This window comes from Bombus affinis, chromosome 13, assembly GCF_024516045.1.
Source record: "Bombus affinis isolate iyBomAffi1 chromosome 13, iyBomAffi1.2, whole genome shotgun sequence".
Classification (NCBI taxonomy): domain Eukaryota; kingdom Metazoa; phylum Arthropoda; class Insecta; order Hymenoptera; family Apidae; genus Bombus; species Bombus affinis.
In genome coordinates, this window is record NC_066356.1 from 4,473,249 (window position 1) to 4,490,278 (window position 17,030).

General features: G+C 29.3%; 4 protein-coding genes across 10 annotated transcripts; 2 read left to right on the forward strand and 2 right to left on the reverse strand.

Annotated features, from left to right (window-relative positions):
• The first annotated feature begins 3,136 nt into the window (after positions 1-3,136).
• Positions 3,137-4,543, forward strand: LOC126923738 (40S ribosomal protein S18). The gene is made up of 4 exons (XM_050737457.1): positions 3,137-3,288; positions 3,691-3,876; positions 3,958-4,059; positions 4,335-4,543. The coding sequence occupies exons 1-4, from the start codon at positions 3,286-3,288 to the stop codon at positions 4,500-4,502; spliced, it is 459 nt and encodes a 152-aa protein (XP_050593414.1). The 5' UTR covers positions 3,137-3,285; the 3' UTR covers positions 4,503-4,543.
• A 32-nt stretch (positions 4,544-4,575) lies between these two features.
• LOC126923737 (endophilin-B1) lies at positions 4,576-9,879 on the reverse strand. Of its 7 annotated transcripts, none has more exons than XM_050737450.1 (9): positions 9,713-9,879; positions 8,934-9,075; positions 8,730-8,858; positions 8,497-8,659; positions 8,367-8,430; positions 8,244-8,279; positions 7,690-7,880; positions 6,139-6,274; positions 4,576-5,087 (listed from the first exon to the last, which is right to left on the reverse strand). In XM_050737450.1, exons 1-9 carry the CDS (start codon positions 9,773-9,775, stop codon positions 4,959-4,961), a joined length of 1,053 nt encoding a protein of 350 aa, XP_050593407.1. In that variant the 5' UTR covers positions 9,776-9,879; the 3' UTR covers positions 4,576-4,958. The 7 variants fall into 7 exon arrangements, with proteins under 7 accessions (XP_050593407.1, XP_050593408.1, XP_050593413.1 ...); XM_050737454.1 differs by lacking the exon at positions 4,576-5,087 and adding an exon at positions 7,592-7,615 and having other exon boundaries at positions 6,072-6,274; XM_050737455.1 differs by lacking the exons at positions 4,576-5,087; positions 6,139-6,274 and adding exons at positions 7,093-7,265; positions 7,592-7,615.
• Positions 9,880-10,512: 633 nt separating this feature from the next.
• Positions 10,513-13,307, forward strand: LOC126923736 (CDP-diacylglycerol--glycerol-3-phosphate 3-phosphatidyltransferase, mitochondrial). Its single transcript, XM_050737448.1, has 8 exons — positions 10,513-10,668; positions 11,088-11,283; positions 11,352-11,474; positions 11,543-11,820; positions 11,890-12,161; positions 12,244-12,480; positions 12,554-12,763; positions 12,823-13,307. Exons 1-8 carry the CDS (start codon positions 10,637-10,639, stop codon positions 13,023-13,025), a joined length of 1,551 nt encoding a protein of 516 aa, XP_050593405.1. The 5' UTR covers positions 10,513-10,636; the 3' UTR covers positions 13,026-13,307.
• Positions 13,301-16,694, reverse strand: LOC126923734 (eukaryotic translation initiation factor 3 subunit B). The gene is made up of 11 exons (XM_050737445.1): positions 16,507-16,694; positions 16,102-16,297; positions 15,704-16,016; positions 15,278-15,634; positions 15,053-15,195; positions 14,837-14,972; positions 14,569-14,764; positions 14,310-14,490; positions 13,976-14,216; positions 13,796-13,904; positions 13,301-13,721 (listed from the first exon to the last, which is right to left on the reverse strand). Exons 1-11 carry the CDS (start codon positions 16,640-16,642, stop codon positions 13,621-13,623), a joined length of 2,109 nt encoding a protein of 702 aa, XP_050593402.1. The 5' UTR covers positions 16,643-16,694; the 3' UTR covers positions 13,301-13,620.
• Positions 16,695-17,030: the final 336 nt, after the last annotated feature.

Sequence of the window (17,030 nt, forward strand, 5' to 3'; positions counted from 1 at the left end):
AAAGAAAAAAAACATTTCAAGAAATAAAATAATTTTTGAAAATTCGGAAGAACATAAATTTCATACAATAAATTTTCGAAAATTCTATATAATTATTAATGTGAAGAAATTCTAAAAATCATATTTCATATGACTGCAAATTATATTCATTTTTGCATAGAAAATAAATAGGATACTAGAATGCACAAAAATAGTAAAATTTTTAAGTAGAAAGAGACAAAGATGTTCCTATGATAAATTCTATGATAAATAATCGTCAAGATGAGCATGATTTATAAAATAACGCTAGGTAAAGGAGCGTTCAGTAGTCCATCGGAAAGAGGATTTTTAGGAAAAGGAAGTAACCTTGGTCACAGAATGTAGATAAACCATCAGGATAAAGATGATATATACACCTAACCCTCATCAGGAAAAATGACTTATTCCATTCGCCGTCATAAGACAGCGTTATAACGCATTTAACAAAGTTTCGTAGATTTCCCTTTTTCTTACCGCGGAAGCAATCCTATTTTTACGGTCCTTACCGATAAAAATATAACTTCGGTTTCACTTTGTGTAATTGCGAACCGTGTTCATAAAATGATAATAGTTAACTCAAATCTCTAGTAATCATTTTCAGATATTAATCAAGTGGCTACTTCGGATTGTAATGAAATAAAATAATAATTATACCGATTTAGGATACTAGATGTTTCATCCCCTAGATATGAGACAAAGTAAAAATATAGCAATTTAGTATATTAGATATTTCACTCCTTAAATTTTAATAATTATATTAAATTATAATTCTAACTTTGGTGTAAAGATAAAAGACAGATGGAGTATTAATGGACATATTAATGAATATAATGAATTAATAAAATAATAAAATTAATAAAATAATGGACAGATTAGTCGAGAAGATACAATACGGATGATGGTGTGACATATAATATCGTATTTCCGAGTGACAATAGAAATCAATAGATTCTAGGAAATTGTAAACGTTACAATTTGAAACTCCATTGAACGAGATCGGTTCATGGAGCGCTAGTAGTCCAGGTGGCTCGAAAAGGCAATTAAACGTATAAACGGTGGAAATTAGCCGCAAGAATTGGTTTTGAGTCTTAGTAAAGATACGCCCTTGAATGGATTCGTGGGCATCAGGGCCATTTAACACGATGACATACCATTTACCACCCCCGCAAAGAGACCACTGGATACCGACAAAGCCCTAAAGCCCATATGTCAGCACGTGGCGATAACTATAGCTGGTCTGTATCATTCAATGTTCATCCTATTGGAATAGTGAACGGTTAGTTTCCCGTTTATTCGTCACAAACGTCACGATCTCACGTTTCACGGGAAAATTAACGCTTAACACTTTCGGACCTTTGTGGTCTTGACTTTCATTCTCGTGCTGGGATTAAAATTATGTTGTTTCTTGGATCAAAAAGAAATCAGTTCGGAGATATTCGAAAATATTACAGCCAATTAAGTGTTTAATATGAAATAATCTTTTCTAAATAACATTTCTATACATACATATACACATTCTGCACGTATGTATAGTAAAAGAAAGCATAATCTACCTTATGCTCTGACCCATATAATAGTCATATCATTTAAAATGAATTGTTCTCACCAGTTAACCATAAAATTACAGATAATTCTGTTTTAACAATTGCGAATTATTAGATTGTTCACATGAATTACTAACGTGTATTTATCATCTTACAGATAAAAAAGTTATAGATAGATGTTTATAATTATTACATAATCTGAAAATAAAAGAATAACAAAGAAGAATAAATTACTAGGAAGCAAATATACCTTATAAATAAAAAATTACATAACCTTAATTTAATTTGGTATCATCCATTTGTATTTTGATAACAAACAGTATACCAACTTCTCTTGTAAAATCTCTCTTCCGTTTCAGCAAATAGTCGTGCATTTACATACATGAACTTTTGCATATTTATATGATGTACGTGTATATCCGAGAGAACAGGATAAAAGAGGGGTTGGTCGAAATCAGCGGATTCACGAATTCTTTCTTATTCCGTCCTAATTCGAGGAAACGACCGTCGTAAAACGAATCAGAGGAGTATCATACCTCGGAATTTCTTCTCCCTATTACCCTCTGGACGCTCGTTTTTGTTCCACCCTCCTGGATCCGGGGATGAAAGGAGGCAAACGTTGGAAAACCAAGCAGGAAATCGTATCCCGTGGAAAACGGCAATCCTCCTACATACACGATTACTTTTCAGTCCTTCGTTTTTTATTGAGTTATCGAAATTATACCCGCGAGGTCGATTTTATTGCACTATGCTCGAAAACTTTCCTAACAATATTCATTTTCAGTATATTCATTTAAATCCAATCGAAGTTCGCGCAGACGCAATGTGGATAGTATTCTAAGTAAGTATGTACTATATTTCTAATGGATTTTAATAACTTTTTGTGACTCAAAAACTCACTGCATAGTCTAATGTTTTGTATAACTTTTACTCCCCACTTTATTACTTATCCTCTCATTAGTACGTTTTATAATCTAGTATAACAGAAACTAAAATGTTATAAAATTGGAGAATACATGCACTTATTTGCAATAATGACTCCATCTTATATTACATGTATTAGGCCATCCCATAAGTTCGTTCCGTTTTTCGAGCGGTTATATATGTTAAGATTGTTTACATATCTTTCAGTTTCATGAAAAAATGTAATCCCCCTCTCGTTGTACAACATCTTCCCATTTTTCAAGTACATTGGTCCCTTATCGCCGTATGTTTATAAATCGACACATAAATTGATACACAAAAGTTGGCACGAACTTATGGGATGACCTAATATATATCCTTTACAAATATAGTACTAAGAACGCCATCTGTTGCCACATAATGTCAACGTATAGTCTAATCGTATTAAATTAACAGGTTCATAATTTTAATTTAAAAGAATTTGTTAATATTATGTATAACTATGTATTAAATAACAAAAATTATAAATTTTGAAAATTATAAATTTTTAACAATATTAATGCAGAACTGTCAATTTTATAAAATAACATTCTAATAAAAGTACATTCTATACTCGTTACATAAAAAGTCCTTATTTAATTTAATTATTTAAAATACTAAGTATATTAATTTACAATATTTTAAAATATATTTTCATTTAATTATATTTTTTATTTAATTATATTTTTCAATGCTAATAATGGATTATCAATGCCCTCTTTAGGAAGGATTTGAATGCGGTTCCCGTTTTAGTTCTTTCTGTGACAGGCACTGCAGCAAGATGGTGAGTTTCGTGCAAGAGAAGTTTAAATCTTTAATTGTAGAGAAAATCCTATACAAAATACACAAATTTTTAATAAAAAATTACAAAACGATTATTCGTGTAACCGGTTAAGAAAATATTTTTTATCCTTTCAAAGATAGTTAAATAATATTCTGTTATCTGTTGAATGTTTCGGTTATGACTTCTGTTTCCAAGAATTATAATATAAGATTCTTTAATTAATTGTTTTTTCTTTTATTATATTTTTCATGTTCTCATATTATTTTCTATCATATATCAAAATAAATTTCGGAACAATTAATTGATGACAGTATACGTTTATAGGTTATCTCGCATTGTAATCTTAATGCGTGCGAGTTACATATGAAATTTTATTCTAATTACTTCAAATTTATGTTTTAGTCGCTTGTAATTCCAGAGAAGTTCCAACATATTCTTCGTGTCATGGGCACGAACATTGATGGTAATAGAAAAGTTATGTTTGCTATGACAGCAATTAAAGGTGTTGGTCGTCGTTACGCCAACATCGTTTTAAAAAAGGCTGATATTGATCTAGATAAGCGTGCTGGAGAATGTTCAGAGGAAGAAGTAAGAATTAATTTAACAATAATGTCATACAAACAAGATTTATCGTATTTTTATAATATTTATTTGATTTTTTGTTATTAGGTTGAAAAAATTGTAACAATTATGGCTAATCCTAGGCAGTACAAAATCCCAGATTGGTTCTTGAATAGACAAAAAGATATCGTTGATGGCAAATATTCACAGGTGTGTATAACAAAAGAAAAAGAGATCCCTAACTATATAATGCACAGTTTCACGACTAACCATATGAACTTTATGTATGGATTAGATGGTAGCTTGTGCCAGAGAAACTGCATGATAGGTTGCTATTTAACATTGAAGTTAAATGGTCTGTCGAATAATTAATTAACGTGCAACATATAAAGTTCAATACTGTTACATTCCTTACATTGCTCTTTTCATTTCAATTTTTAAGGATGTTACAAAATAGAAGTTACAAATTGTATTATATTTTATAGCTTACCAGTTCATATTTGGATTCAAAACTTCGTGAGGACTTGGAACGAATGAAGAAGATTCGTGCCCACCGAGGTTTACGTCACTATTGGGGCTTGCGTGTACGTGGTCAGCACACAAAGACTACGGGTCGTCGCGGTCGTACAGTGGGTGTATCAAAAAAGAAGTAATTTTATATTTTCTTGATTATTAATAAATTGATAAAACAATATTAAGGGTTTCATTTTAAGAATAAGTGGCGCCTATTTTAAAGAATATATTTATTAAAGACAATATTAACGTTTATTAGCATATATCACGATTTTAATATTTATAGAATACAGTTTTCACTTTGAACAACGACTGATTTACAATTATGAAAACATTTTCTAACTAATCGTATTATATAATCGTGTTCTCGTATTTTAAAAATTGACTGCTCTTGTTTGATATGCATTATTTATGTAGATTTTAGGAGCAAGAAATATATAATCCGAGAAATGTAGTTTCTCAATTGATCACACTTTGATAATTTTTTTTTACATTAATTGCACGAAGTGGAAGAAATATTTTATAGTGCATAATGCAATTGCAGTTAAAATTGAAAGTAGAATGAAGCATTTTAATGCAAGGAATGTGCATTAAAGTTATTGACTGAATTTTCGTTGACCAACATCAATTAATTCTAGATATGCTGTGGGTATTTTTCCTCGTCTTATTCCACTTATACCAATTACGTACTCCTCATTACCGGGTATCTCGATAACCGTAATTACCTACAAGATAGTTAAATTTTATAAAATTTTATAACATAATAAATTCTACAATTCTCTTTAAAATAATCTACCAAACTTCTAAAAAGCTAGACTTGAAAGGTCAAAATCTGCTGATGCATGTTTAAGGTTATGAAAAATAAAATACATTTAACAGAATGAATGAATTTATTTTTTATACATGCAAAATTTGAATAAATGTACATGTGTGTTTTTTTATATGTGCTTTACTATATGCGTACACGTAACAATACTTTATACGTAAACAAATATACAAATGAAATCAGAACAAACAGATATATTAAACACCAAAAACAAATTTAACAAAAGTAAGAAAATTATACATTTATGAAACTTATAACTAAAAAATATAGATATATATATCATGCATAATTTTTCTTAGAGATTTAATGTCAGGTATATAAAAGTGCTAATTTTTAAACAGAGAGACTTAAGATAACTGAGTATCATATGCAATCCCAATGTATATAAGTATATATCTTCTTATTTTGTAACACCTTGTATCATTTTTATGATACATAAAACTATAAAAATTTATTTACACTACTTCAAACGTTCTACTTTTATTTTATACATTATAGAAACAAAAAGATCTAAACTATAAAAACTATATAAAATAATTTTAAACTATATGACAATATATCATGGAAAATTCTTATATAAGTAACATTATGTGTTATCTACTATATCTTTCCTATTATATAATATAATAAACAAAAAACGCATTTATATTGCACTAAATTTGACGATTTTAAAATGCACAATTTTTTATCTGTATTCATATACATACAATATAATTCTAAGAAATGCGCTAACTTTTATCATATGTTATTATACGTTTGAGTTTAAGGGAATAAAAAGTTCGTACAATTAATATAAGTAAATTATAAAATATTTCCAATTGATATCACGAAATTTTTATAAATATAATTGAACTAATATAAATGCAACTCACTTTTAATAACGTTTCATGCCATTTATACGGCTATGCTGCAAACATGCTTCTTCTTAATTAAATCACAAATTTTGTTACCTCATTTTGCACGACGCTTAATTCTTCAGAATTTGTCGCAGAAAAATCACATAATACCCTTGCTAGTTGCTCATCGTCATTTCCTGATACATTGGATGTTGATTGGGTAGTCGGATGATAAGGACCCCCAGATAAGCTGGGTAGGATAAATTACAACTTGGTTGAGTTTGGTGAACATGCATTTTATAGTGAATCAGCTATTTGTGCAAACATGAGAAACTTTTTTTTAACATTTAAAATTTGGACTGTATTTGTAGACTATATAATTCAACATAAAAAACTTGATAATACTACAAATACTAAAATTTTCTTTATTTTGTAAGAAATATGCAGGAATTTTGATTACCATTAGGATTTTATATAATCTACATGCTACATACATATGAATAAAAATAATTAAAATTATTGATAAATTATATTGATACACATATGGAAGCATAAGCGGTTTGACAAATAGGAAAACATAGATAATAGTAAACGAAAGATAACGAAATTTTGAGAAAGAATATCCCAATACCTTTTAACAGATACATTGTTAGTACTAAAGAAAATTTAGCAACATGCATTAGGAACAAACATTAATCAGCTGTACAGTGCATATTTGGATATTGACTCAAGTATGAAAATATTTAAAAAAAGAAAAAAATGTACATAATAAAATTCTTCTCCTAATTCCATTATTTTCATAGCTAAATTGCTATTATTTCACTATACAAAATTCATTAGCGGTAAATAAACATTTCATAGAGATAATTTATTCACTCATTTCTGATAGTTACAAGTTTTAAAGCAGCATAATAGACTAACAATCATTTAACATACTTCTAAAATTGTATTTGTTAACATGTATGTATATACTTATATATATATCAAAGAAAAAATGCAGTAAGCTTCTGTTTATTATTTTAGATCACAATTATTACGAAGTAGTTATTGCCCTTTTTTTAAACGCGATTATAAATTTGTAAAGCTAAACATTCGAAGTATCCGTCTCAAAGGTAGCAGTAACGTAAGTAGAATCAGAAAGGGGTGGATTTATAGAGGAATTTTGGGATTGTGAAGGTGAGGGTGTTAGCTCGATCACATCTTCGCTGTTGACTCGCAGCAAAGGACTCGGCTGACGCGTCCTGCAATCCCAATCATGCAGGCAAAGATAAAGAATAGAAAGAATGCATCAGAGGAATGAATAAGTATAAGAAGCATAGGACTAGAGCAAAAACAAAGATACCATTTTTATTGTGAAGCATATAAATAAAATAAATTACAATTACTATTTAGAACAAACAAAAAAAACATTACATATATCGCGCTTATAAAAATGAGCAGAATTTTAAGCAGTAGAATATTCTACATGATGATCTTTGCGAATGAGTAATGATTCTATAAGCTTATCCTAAATACTTTTACGTGTCATATATGACACAGCATCCAATAAGTATTAGACATTACTCACTCGGATCACCAAAGAGTGGGATAGCTGTACAAGGTCAGTGCAGGATAATTAAACAATGTTTGAAGAAAAAACTTTTAAAGAAAAATTTGTCATCTTACCCAGCAAGTTCACGTTGCAGATCTTGCATTGTTGCATGACATTGAGCATAATAACGTGCTTGTGCCTCGACAAATTCATGCAAACAACGTAAGTGCCCAGCCTGTGAGCTTTGAACACCTTCCAGCAATAATTTCACTATCTCTGCTTGACGATCGAACTCCGATTGTGCTATTCTCAACTCCCTCTCTGCCTGAGTAGAGTAATAAAGAGTTTTATTCCTTGCATCTGATTAGCATAAAAAATTGTTTGTGCAACATAAAGTGACAGATAATGGAAATAATTTATAGCATAACTTTACAATAAAAGTTATGTATGGTTAGCATAAACATCATTATAACAAAAATGGTAAAATTTGCAATTACAAATGAAAGTTTCATAAAATGTTTTTTTATGAAACTTTTAAATTTATCCATTTGTAATTACAAATTTTACCATTTTTTACAAAAACTTTAAATAAAAAATATAAAATTATAAAAAAATTAAACGTGTATTTAGAAAAGTACACAGCTAGTCGCAAATTTTGAATCATTGAAGGTGTCAACTCCATTAATACCTGATCAAGTAATACTTCGGGTGATACCCCAGTCTCCTATGAGATGCAGCAATGTATAGGACAAAACACGTAGTAAATATATACCGTATATAATTAAATAAAATGATAAATAGTAAAACTTACACTCTGCTGACCCAGCATACTTCTCGCTTTCCTTACTCGGTTTTTACATGAATCTAAGTCCAATCTGAAAATAAAAATTAGTAATATTAACAATATACATTTAAATGTACAGAAAAAATGAAATACATACCGTTTATTTTCCAATATTGACATTTCTTTGGTAACAGTTTTCATTTCACCTTCTAAAAACTTTCTTAAAGGTTGTATATAACAATTAGCAGAATCTTTAATGAAATTTCTCTGAATTTGTCCTAACTTTTGCTGGCATTGTCCAACCTTGTTTAATGCACTGCCTAAAGCAGAAGTTTTAAAACTTATATAAAATTATAGAGCAATGGTAATAAGTAAATTAATTTTGTATACCATAAGCAATTCCTGGACCAAAATCATTTCCTGCCTCTATCATATCCATGCCTACATATTCTAGATTGCTCAATCTGTTAGGTTTCTTTTTATCAATCTTCTCATAAAAAAAATCTTCAATTCTATTGCCTGTAAAAAAATACATTGCATAAATATGTGTAAAGCTTTATAATTTAAATGTATCATATAATATTCTTATAATACCTGGATTTGGAGTAAGTACTGCCTCCATATTCCTAAGAATCTTTTCAGTCCATGTTTTAGTTGCATTTGCTCTATCTGCAAGGTGCTCTAAATGAGCATCTAATTCAGTTTTCTCTGATGTTCCCAATGTTTCTTCTGTCAACTACAGCCAAATTTTAAACATTATAGTAAATTAAGGCAACTAAATTTTTAATTCTTTATCATTTTTTCTATTTTTCTTAACAATAAAATATATCTTTTTTCTAAATTTTTATGACATTAGTATAAATATTAAAAATGACAAGTGTTAGTCATCTCAATTTACTTGATATATTCTGAGTCATCAAATGATTAATTACTTAAACTCTTTAACAACTCTTAAACAATTCTGGAGTCTTATACATTAAGGAATTTTATAAAGATAAGCAATATCACTCTAGAATGATATTGTTACAAACAAGAAAATTAACAAATAGCACAGTATTGAAACAATCATTCAAATGTGCTATATATTTACTAACCTTACATTTCAATAATAATTAAATGTAATCTCTAGAAAAAAAATTACAAATAAAAGCATACACATAACGTACCACATATAAAAATTATTACAAAATATATAATTTCATAGAGATTAAGTGAAATAGTAATTGCCAAGTAATGATTATTTCATCGAAATGTTTCTTCACTGAAAAAAGGTACAAAATGTCAGAAGTGACAGCGTTCAGCCACAAGTATCTTAACTGTACATTTTCTTATTAACATGAATTTGTTGAATTATTATATTAAACACTTCTTACCTGTACGACTCTACTAAGCGCAGCACCAGCGTCTTTCACTAATTTCTTAACGTTTAAATCCATTTTTGCGCCTGTTCTGATATGAATCCTCTACCTACATCAATCCTTTGCTACTCTTTACATGTATTTTCCATCGACCATTGATTCCAAGTGACCCCGCGAAGAGGCGCTTCGTTTGCAATTTATATAAGTATTAGATTTTTATGCCTATTCTCCGTACATATATTCTACATTTTATGAGATTTAAACAAAATTATTATGAACTTTTCCAGAACACTGTTCAAATAAATGTTGTTTTCATTTGGAGATCAAATATATTAATTAAAGCGAAAAATTTAATACTAGTCAATAGAAAAAATATCACCTTTAACGAAAAATTTTCCTTATTCTTCGATTATTATTTATTCTGATTATTACAAAATGTTTCTTCTAATAAAAAACCGAATATTTCAAAGGTCTGAGAAAACTACAAAAGATTCATTGACAAAAAAAGCAATGTTTTCGAGGAAATGATCATAAATCCAATAAATTTCAACAAGTTATCTAAAGAAATGGTACATATGTATATTATTTAATAGAATGTTAGTTTAGTTTTACAAATACATTGCTTTAAAATCTTTCGTATATTTCTCTAAGAATTTATTAACCCAAACGTGATGACATCTTTTTATAAATATTTAATATATTAATAAAACTAGAGTAAAAGATAAACTGAGTATTTTTATTTTAATCTATCTTAAAATTGTTTGTATTTGAATACAACATAGATATATATGTAGTATATATATATATATGTAAATATGTTTATATAATGTATAAAGAGGCCAAAAGATTGCGTGCGCTGCAATTTGTACCCTGGAGGGAAGAGTTATTTATAATTTGAAGTCTGTTATTGTTAATGCCTTGTTATTTAAGAATTTACCTATGCATAACGTAATCTTGAAAGCTGTAAAGCGGTGAGTAGAATATAAAAAATCCAACCAATATCGATGTCCTATCAAATTTCATTCTTTTCAAAGCAAATAAAGGTAGATTAACCTATGTTTGCTGATTTGACACAAGGATATTCGTCACATGTAATTTGACATACGATGAATTTGATATTTACATGTTTTCAAAAAATAAAAATTCGAAATAAAAGTTGCATTGGGAAATTAATTTAATGATATTCATTTTTCGATACGTAAATCGTGTTATATGTACGTATAATGAAGAAATATCATGTGGGTTATTTGACTTTGGACTTGAATTTTAATGAATGAAACTAACGCAGTTTTCATAATTTTCCTACCAATATTTTATTGTTATATTTATTTCTACATTTATGATTATTAACATGTATTTATACATGATATCTTTTAATATAAAATTTCAGGTTTCATACAAGGAAACTATTTATTTCTGGTCAATCAGAATTAAAATTTTCTTCTTCACCTGTAGTAAATGATATTACATCAATTACTATGACTGCTGAAGAGAAAGATATAGAATTTGAAACAATTCAATCTGAATTTTATACATTAACATGGTTATATAAAAATGCTCCTTGCTTTGCCATAAATGGATCTAAGGTAGATGTAAAAAATATTTAGTTCAGAAAGAATTCAGAATGCACTTAACCATAGTTTTGTATTTTCAGATTAAAATAATTCATGAACCAAGTGTATTTTATTCCACTCTTGTACAAAAGTGTAAAAATGCAAGGAAGAGGATAACATTTGCATCATTATATTTAGGCACAGGAAAATTAGAATCTAATTTAGTAAGCATATTCTAAGATCTAAGCATTTAAAGCTTTAACATGATAAATAATAATATTTTTATTATTAGGTAAATGCTGTAAATGAAGCTTTAATTACAAGTAATGGTAATGTTGAAGTTAAAATTTTGATAGATTTTATGAGAGGATCTAGAGGTAAATTAAATTCTCGTAAAATGTTGGAACCATTACTTAATGGAAAACATGGTCATTGTTGTCAGATTTTCTTGTATCATACTCCAAAACTTCGTGGGTTCTTAAAAATGATTACACCAGATCGTTTTAATGAATTGATAGGATTACAACATATGAAATTGTACATGATAGACAATGACATAATAATTAGTGGGTAAATAGTTAAATATCTAATTTTATGTGGTTATTTAAGCAAATAGTTATAAATAAATATATTTTTTAGTGCTAACCTTAGCAATGACTATTTTACAAATAGACAAGATCGTTATTTTGTGATTGAAGATTGTGAAGAGCTTTGTGATTTTTATGATGAGCTAGTCCAAAGAGTGGGAGAATTTAGTTTTGTACTTAAACCTGATGGAAATACAGTATTAAATCCTGCTATGAAAGTCAATCCTCTTAAGGATCCTATTACATTCATTGAAAAAGCTGCACATAGTGTGAAAGCTTTGTTCCAGAGAGAATTAGAAGAATATTCTAATCCTGAAAAAATAGGTACATATGTACTCTTTATCAATATATATTTATAAAAACATAACTCAACAAGATTGAAGCATAAGTACGGTTGTTTTTATAGCGAAAGATTTAGATGTAGATACTTGGATTTTTCCTTCGGTACAGATGGGTCAATTAAACATTTATCATGATAGCCAGATAACATTGAAACTTTTACAAACAGCTCCGCCAGGTACAACACTCAAATTAGCAACTGGTTACTTTAACTTAACTTCAGAGTACAGTGAAGCATTGCTTAAACACTGTCAAGGAACATGTCATTTGTTGACAGCACATCCGACTGCTAATGGTTTCTTTAGTAAGTTTATGTTGTAAACACAACTGAGTGAAAATTATTTACTTTTTAAACTAATGTCACATATCATATTTAGCTGCAAAAGGCATTGCTGGTTGCATTCCAGCAGCATACACAAAAATAGAGGAAGCATTTGTTAAATACTGTAACAAGTTAGGACAACAGAATAGAGTAATTTTGTGGGAATTTATTAGGCCAGGATGGACGTATCATGCTAAAGGACTTTGGTATTCTTTACCAGAACAAGAAAAGCCTTGTCTCACGCTTATTGGATCCCCTAATTTTGGTAAGATCTAAAATTTAAAAAGAAATTAATTTTAAAATAATAGAAAAAATTAATCCCAGGTTACAGATCTGTCAACAAAGACTTGGAAACTCAAATTACTATTGTAACCAAGAATAGAAACTTACAAAATGAATTACAAAGAGAGCATGAACGTTTGTTTTCATGCGCAAAACGTGTAACAAATAAAACATTTTTTGAACGGGATAGAATTCCTCCGAGTTGGGTATGTGCTGTCGTTGTTCTGTTTCGATATTATTTTTAGTATTATGTCTGTTTAATGTTTACTATTTATGATCTAAGTCATAATTCGTAGACCGGTGACGATCGTTTTCTAATACAAATAATCATATGAATTAAAACTATAAAACAGAATATTAAAATTTATGTTATTAATTTACAAAATTTTCTTCATTTATCATTTACATCGTGTCTAAATTATGAAAAATATATAAATTAATAGATCTCTTTCTATTTATAAATATATGAAACTGAATAAATCGAGCTATATGGGTTTGATAAATAAAAAAGTACGTCATATATGTTTGTATTGATAATAATTATTTGTTGAATGACATACTATCCTGTATGGAACATGATAAAACTTTATGGTACTACGTTTACGACGTTTCATACGTAACGTCGGGAAAGTGGAAGAAATTCCAATTAAGGTGCAGAAATAGTATAAGAAAAACTGTTCATAACCACTTAAAATAGTCATTTCAGTCTACTATTGTGAGCCACAATTTATGTGGCTCTGGAAGATAATTACTTCGATGACACTTTTCACAAATGACTGAATTGGTTTTGCACTAGAGATTTCCAAAAATGGCAGAGATGAAAACTTCTTCCACACAGTTTTATTTCTCGTCGATGATGAATGTTTCTTCTTTGACGAAAAATTCTATTACTTCTTCTTCTACATTCTTTGAATCAGAATCTAATTCGTCGGTGTCGATAGCTGAAAAAGAGTTTAGCATTGTATAAGATACCTCACTTTTAAATTCCAAAAAAGAAATTTATTACAATACAAACCATTACGTAATTCTAAACGTCGTTTCTTCTGGTTATTCCATTCTTGTATACGTTTTGAACGATATTCTTCAAATGCTTTCATCGCTGCGCAGCGTTTTTCGATTAATTCCTAAAAAATAATTTTGTTAGTAAATGCATAGTTTATATTAAACATATATCGATGCAATATGATATAAGTACCTTTGAGGCGCGCGTCAGTCGCATACGATCTTTGCTTTCAAATTGTGCAGAATATTTCTTTAAATTTTTCTTAATTTCCTTAATTTGTTCTGGTGTTAATAACGTTGGTGGCCTCGGTCTCCATAATAGTTGATTGAACTGATTAAGATTAACTCTTTTTAAGATACGTCCTTGGAATGTCCATATCCAGTATCCATTATCTACGCTAGTTTTCCAACTCGAAACTGCTGTTACTACATACCTATAATGAAATATATATTTATATAATTGTTATATTAAAAAATATATATTTATGAAATATTTTATATATAAATATATAAGAATAAATTCTTACCGTCCAGTAGGATCCCATTCGACATCTGAAGTTTGATAATGATCAGTTGAATTCATGATAGTAAAATCATTAGTATCAATGAATTCCAAAGCCCCTGCCATGGTTGTCAATCCAGCAAGAACAATAAATTGTCCAGATGGCGACCAAAATAGATGATTACAAGCCTTCTTCTCTAATTTTTCTGTTGAGTACAATGAATATTTATGTACATAATACCATGGTAATATTGAAATTTATGGGATAATTGTTACAAACTTACTAAGAAGGGCTGGTTGATGACCGTATCGTACTTCATAAAAGCTAACGTTTACGCTTGGAATCTCTCCGTGAATAATAGCAAATTTGCTTCCAACAGGTTCCCAAGCAAATGCATGGATTGGTTCTTTTATTTCTACACTATCGACTGGAATTTGCTTTTCCCTCATATGAAAGATTTCAAAGTTATAAGACATACCCTGTCAATAAACATAAAGTTATATGCATGCTACATACATTTTAATGGATTCAATAACTAATTTAACAAATACCGTATATTTCTGTTCTGTTTTCTCTTTGCGTTTGGCAAAACGGTCGACTTTCACACAGAGATAATCTCCTGACTTTTGCCAAAAAATTTTACAATCAGCTACATTAAACAAGTTCTTGTTACGAATTTCATTTCGGCTAAAAATATGTATTACAACTTATAATTTAAATAATTTATGAAATATGAAATATAGTAAAAAATATTAAAAATGTATTACTTTGGAATTTCGAGAAGAGTGACTCTAGCTGGAACATCTTTATCTTCTGGTACCCAGTAAGCAAGAACGTTATCTGTGGGAGACCAACTAAAATCTCTGATACCGGGAATTTTTATACTCTTCTTATCCAATAATCCAAATGACTGCAACATTTATAATGAGGTTACTAAAACCCAAACATGCTGAAACATAATGCTATTTATAACATTAAAGAAAGGAACATACTGGTGTTTCATATACACTCAAAACATCTTCCCCCATACGAGCAAGATATTTATCATCATGCGACCAGCGGAAAATAGGCCATACTGAAGAACCATCTGCGAAAAACGCACGTTTTTCTTGTCCAGTAAGAATGTCCCAAATTACTAGTCGTTTCTGATCTGAACCAAGATCAGTTCGCGGAGTGTATGTTACTAAGTAACGTTCGCAAGGAGAGAAGTCAATACATTCAACACCCTTCTGACTGAATCTGGCTTGTTGTAAAAATTGAGGACCACCCCATAATGCAACACCCAATTTGTGAAATGTTGCTAAATATGTGCCCAATGGAGACCATTTAACATACGTCTCAGTCCAGCGCTACAGAAAATATAAAAATTTAGTACTCAATAAGTGATCAATTAAAATGAATAAAATACAATAACTTACAGAACGTTCTTCAAGCAATGTTGGTTCAGGAGCAGAATTCTGCCAGACTTGAACAGTAACAGAAGGACCATTACCACAAAGTACACAAAATTGATCATAAGCATCTGGTTCTAAAAGATAATAATGTAAATCTGCTGCAGCTTTAAATTCTTGTGGTTTTGGAGGTTCCCATTCATCTGCAATTTCTTCAAATTTCTTAAAATCGGTAAACAAATTTACTTTGAACGTATGTTGCTTGTCAATTTTGTAATTATTTACAGATTGGGCAGCTGCTAAAGCATTAAGAGGATTATTATATTCTAGAAATATGTACCTGAAATGAAAAATATATAGTTAATACAATAACATTTAAATAATTTCTTAAGCATAAGGATAATATATAGGTCATTAGTACACACCCTTTTGTATATCCATTTTCATTTTTGGGATAATATTGATTCACTATTGTGCCAAATTTTCCTAAGACTTTGCTAATGACGGATTGAAGTTTTTCTAATCTTTCTGGTTCAACCTGGGGAACTCCATCAACGACGATTACGGATTCCACTCCATCTGTCTCTGATGGTTTTTGCTTCAAGATATCACCAAGGAGTTCTGCAAATAAAAATATTAAACAGAAAAGAAGTTGAACAAAATTATATTCAATATAAGTTATGAAGTAATATTTAATACAAAGTATGAAACACTCGTGGCGTTTTAGGTTAGGTATGCATGCCACATTTGCGATTATACGTAGCCATGCTTTCAGACGTCCTGGCATAGCTTCTATTGATGAAAATTCATTGAGGATAAGTTTTGTTTACCTTCGTCGGTAATATCGTCCACAAATCCTTCAGGATCGCTGAAATTTGGCTCTTCATCGTCGTTAAATATATCATCATTATTTTTAACATTATCTTCGTTTTGAAGTGTTTTATCTGCTAACGTTTTCTTCGCCATCTTGGAAACCTCTGAACGTACAGAGAATCAAGTGGAAATGGCAGCGAGTTCGACGCAACATTTGAATGATGGAAGTGGTCAAACATGTGCACCCATTTCTTAGTGGATAAAATTGACCAATCTTTTTTTATTTTTATATCTATTTCACTTATTCGAAGTATTAATTTTATTTACACAAATTGCTTTACATACGTATTAGCAGAAATATGTTGATTAGACAATTGGATAAATCATTGAATAATGCAAAAAATTTATAATAAAAGGAAATAAGATATTTTAATTTAATTTAAAAAATAAAATATTTAGAGATACGTATATAGATATTTTGAAAGTGGAAGTTAGGAATATCATAAGGTTTCATAACTACAAGTTTTGATGCTATATGTTG